Below are 4,799 nucleotides of genomic sequence, written 5' to 3' on the forward strand. Positions count from 1 at the left end.
GGCCAGAGCCGGCCGGATCCCTCCAGATGGTCGGAATCCGGCCGGTCTGGCCAGATTCAGGCCAGATTGGTCGCCGGAATCTGGGCTAACCGGATTCCGTCGCCAGATTCCGGCGACATTAACCGGATGTTGTCAGATTCCGATACCGGCAATATTTCGATGGTGGTCGGCTGCTTGAATGTGAAGGTCGACTGTATCGTTTAAAATAGATCGACCACGTCTGGAGTCTTCGGAAAACGATTTACCCTTTTAAAAAGCGTAAATCATTTTTTAATATTTACTTTTTGGTCAAACAGAAATCATTTTCTGGTTGACTATTATTTTCGCCCCTACCAAACACCGGAAAATGCTGAAATTATTTTTCAGAAATCATTTTACGCCGAAACAAACAGAGCATTAGTATTTTGTCCCAGAGATGGCAAAACGTGTGTACTTTGTTCCCCATTCCAGAATTTGAGCAACAACTCGTTTGTACCCCCGTAAACTAACGAGAGAAAAGAGGAATACCGGAGAAAGAAATAAGAGTTCAAAAATTTTGTGGAGAGATATTTACTAGGCCACTATAGGCAAAGACGAAATATAAACACGTTTGGGCTTTACATGATATTGGAAGATGAATCAGAATGTGCTCTTCTGAATCATTGGAACTACGCAATTCAATGCAATGTAAAAGAGTTGAATCTTGAAGTATGGATCCATCAAAAGAGGTATGAGTTGCCTAAGAAGTACTATGAGCTGCTTGAGAGGGCTCTCGTAGCAAAATCAATAACTGTGCTGAAATTGTCACTGTGTAAGTTGAAGTCATTTTACAGTGATATTAACTTACCCTCTTTGAAAAAGTTGGATTTGGGTACTATCGTGGAAAATCAAGTTGTCCAAACTCTTTTTGATGGTGGTTGTCGCAATTTAGAAGAGATGAGATTTGAACATTGTTATGGGTTGAAAAGTCTACAGGTCTCAATTCTTCCTAAACTCAAGGCCATTGAGCTGGTAGAAAATCCTCAACTTGAGAATGTTGAGATAGAAGCATCGAATCTTGAATCTTTACTTCTCAACCTTATGAGACCATGCCAAATCAACCTAGGTCGGTGCGGAAATTTAAACAAGTTATTATTAAATTCATGCAGCATTACTGACAAATGGTTGCAAGATTTTCTTTCTAAACATCCACTCGTTGAATACTTGGACCTACGATATTGTAGTGTGTTGAAAAGGATTAACATTTCAAGTCATCGCATGAAGAGTTTGGCCTTTATTTATTGCTCCGAGTTGGTTGAAGTTGACATTGTTACTCCTAACTTACATTGACTCGAGTATGGTGGTGGTGTTATATCCTTTTCTTTGAATACTTCAAGTCTATCAGAACTTGGTCTCACGTTCAACGATTCTTCGGATGTTGAGAAGATTGAATTCCTTGCAAATTTAAATCATCTGAAATTATTAAATTGGGAAACTTGCAAGGCCGAGGTGCGTATTCGAGCCTAGTTTATTTGATTATTTTTATTTGTTTCCTAGTCTATGTTACTTTGTACATCAATTATTAGCATATATTATAAAAAGCTAGCACGTGTTTGATTGTTTACTTTATGAAGAGTGTGATTATTGTAAAGGAATTGAGAGAAAACCTACCGTCCCCATTATATAATGTTAAGCAATTGAAGCTGAAAGCATATTCTCCATCTACAAAACAAATCTACAAACTTGTGGATGTCTTGTTGTGGATTTGTTTCTTCTGGAGATTCTTTTTATAGAATGACGGTACCAAAACACAATTGATAATATATCATTCAAGGTATTGCATATATATGTTCATTTCTTGGAATTTAAATACTTGCTCTTAATACCTTTTTTTTCTTTTTCTTTTTCTTTTTTTTTTTTTTTTTTTTTTTTTAGTGTAGTGGTTCCTCTCGCTGTTAATGATCTTTTAGTGAATATTTTTGGTATATATATTAATAGTTTGTGATATTGTTGTTGGCATTGCATGAGCAGTATCATGATTCATGAGGGGGAAAAAAGAAAAAGTTCCTCCATTTAATTTTAACTATATGCCTTGATTATGCATTTTTTCGTTATCCTAAAATCTAAATCCATTAGCGGCTTACCTCCCTCTATTTCCATGGCCCCCCAAATCTTTTTTCTTTGGAGATAGTACTCAAACCACTCTCAAAATCGATAGGCTTACGGTACCAACAAACTTGTTTTCCACAACCTTTGTTGGTAAAGAGGGAGGCTAGGAGAAGTAACTGGTAAAGTCCTCTTAACCTTCTTCTTTCTTTACACAATGGGGTTAATTGGTAAAGTAACTGGTATATGCTTTTCTAGCAGCTAAATGAGATCTCCAATTGGGTTTTCTCTTCGTTAGAGGTGGCCCTCTTATAATTAGATCTTACACAATGGGAAGAAATAAACATACCCTTTCAAACTACTACTATATTGTTGATGTTCTCCCAAACTACTAATTATGTCAATCTACTTAATTCCTAACTATAGAAACAATGTCAATGTCCCCCAATTTCAAAAATACCCTTCATAAGTTATATATATATATATATATATATATATATATATATATATATATATATATATATATATATATATATATATATATATATATATATATATATATATATTAAATTGATAAAAAAAAAAAAAAAAAAAAAAAAAACTTAAAAATAATAATAATATAAAAATAACAAAAGAAAAAAGAAAATTTGATTTTTTAGTTTTTTTAATTAATTAATTTTTTGTTTCTAAAAACTGAAAAAAATAACTATTTTTTTTTCAAATAACTAAATTAAAAATAGAAACGAAAAGAAATGAAAAACCAATGCTATATTTTATTTTAATTTTAATGTTAATTTTTATTTTTTAAATAGAATTTTTTTTTTTCGTTTTTCTATTTTTTAATTATTTAGATTTTTTTTTTTTTATCTTTAGAAAGTATAAGGATATTTTTGTGTTATGGAAAATTTTTAAAATTTTTATTTTGAAGTGTAATGTCGTAATTAGCATGTCGAATTCATCATTTTTTAAATTTGGTACATTTGTGGCATTTACAATAATTATAGTACTTCCTGGTAATTATTTTATACCAGCATTTGTTATTTGATATTTTTTGGTTCATTGGTGGAACTAACATTAGATGCTAACAATGACGGTATTGCAATACTATTGCATTAACTGAATTTTTCCTAACTAAAAATTATTGTCACTACTACCATGTTTTTACATTTCTAAATTCTGTTTCGACAACTTATTTTATCTGGACTGCCCAAATTAAAGTAGATTGATGCCTTCTTTTTGTCATTTATGATAATGGTCCTAACTGTGTACTGATATTTCAGTTCTCATACGAAAATGTTGTTGACAAATTGAAATATTTTAGTTGTTGCAAATTTATTCCAATTCTTTGATGGCGTCATTGCCTAAAGACTATCAAAATTGAAGATTCAAGAGGATCTATAGAAGAAGATACTACTCTAAAAAAGTATTTTTCCAATAATGCAGAAATATTAAAGAGCTTCCATTATTTGAAAGGATTCACGTTACCTAAAGCTTGATGAGATCGAGAACATTAGAGAACGTGCATATAAAAGGATTCTAAAAATAGTATCTTTTAAAGAATGCATAATTCTTTGAATTTGTATCGTCTAATAAAATCATTTGACTTGATTCTGCTTATGTTTATTTTTATTTTTATTAAATATTGTATAGGATAGAATGTCTTGTAAGATTTATACGGGATATTAATCAACTTGTCATTCATAATAAAAATTTCTTGTTTACTTTTCAATGTTAGTAACTAGTATTATTATGTTCTTAACTAGTGTTATAGCGTCCGCAACCGCTATTCGCATGTATAATTTTTGTTGCATTAATTATTGGATTACTAGAAAAACTTTTTGGTTGTATTTTTTAGCAATTTTTGTAATATTAATTATTGGATTATCATCAAAATCTCAATTCATACAATTCTGTCAATGCACGTTTGGGATGTTTGGGTGTGTAAGTTTACTGAAATATTTTTGGAATGTTTGGGGTATGCAACTATATTAATAGATTAGCGCTAAAGTTTTAAAGCAGTATTTTCAAATTCTAGATATTGTTGTATCTAGATAATTTAATGTGATTAATGTGTTGACATACTATTTAAAAAATTTAATGATGTAGCATAATTTACACCGTTAAATAAATTTTAAAAAATGACCATAAAACGATTACTCTCAAAAATAAATATTGTTCACTTACTAAATTATTAAAAGACTATAAAAATTTAGTCATTTCACTCTATTCACTTTTTTTTTTTTTTCTTCCTTTAAAAATATATATTCCCCTATTGGTTGGGACCATTGGGTTGTCCAATTATCTTCATTTAATTATAGAATTTAATGAATTGCGTTATTTATTATCTACTTATGCCCAAAATTTCAACCATCAGACCTCGTTTATGTTTATTTGTTTGTTTATTTATTTATTTAATTTTTGAAGATTGAGCCGATTTTTTTTTTGACATATTCACGTAAGAGGAGAGAAATGATTCGAATTAGTGACCTCCGCTTTATAAAAAATGATCCCTTACGTAGAGACCGAGTCGAATTACTGAAGCACGCCCCCACAAAACACGTACGCCATTTGTTTTAATGTGAACCGTTGGATGTTTTTGTTTTAATCCGAGGCGTTCACGAAGGAAACGATCTTATTAGCTATCTGAGGACGTCATTTATGTTTCTCCGAAGACTAAGCCTAATGACTAACGCGTGCACTTACCAAGGCCACAAAACATGCCATTTGTTTTTAAT

The 4,799-nt window shown here is 30.8% G+C and overlaps 1 protein-coding gene across 1 annotated transcript; it reads left to right on the forward strand.

Moving 5' to 3' along the window:
* The first annotated feature begins 600 nt into the window (after positions 1–600).
* Positions 601–1,308, forward strand: LOC133868159 (uncharacterized). Its single transcript, XM_062304981.1, has one exon. The coding sequence runs from the start codon at positions 601–603 to the stop codon at positions 1,306–1,308; it is 708 nt and encodes a 235-aa protein (XP_062160965.1).
* The last annotated feature ends 3,491 nt before the right edge of the window (positions 1,309–4,799 follow it).

The sequence above is a fragment of the Alnus glutinosa genome, chromosome 5 (genome assembly GCF_958979055.1).
Source record: "Alnus glutinosa chromosome 5, dhAlnGlut1.1, whole genome shotgun sequence".
Classification (NCBI taxonomy): domain Eukaryota; kingdom Viridiplantae; phylum Streptophyta; class Magnoliopsida; order Fagales; family Betulaceae; genus Alnus; species Alnus glutinosa.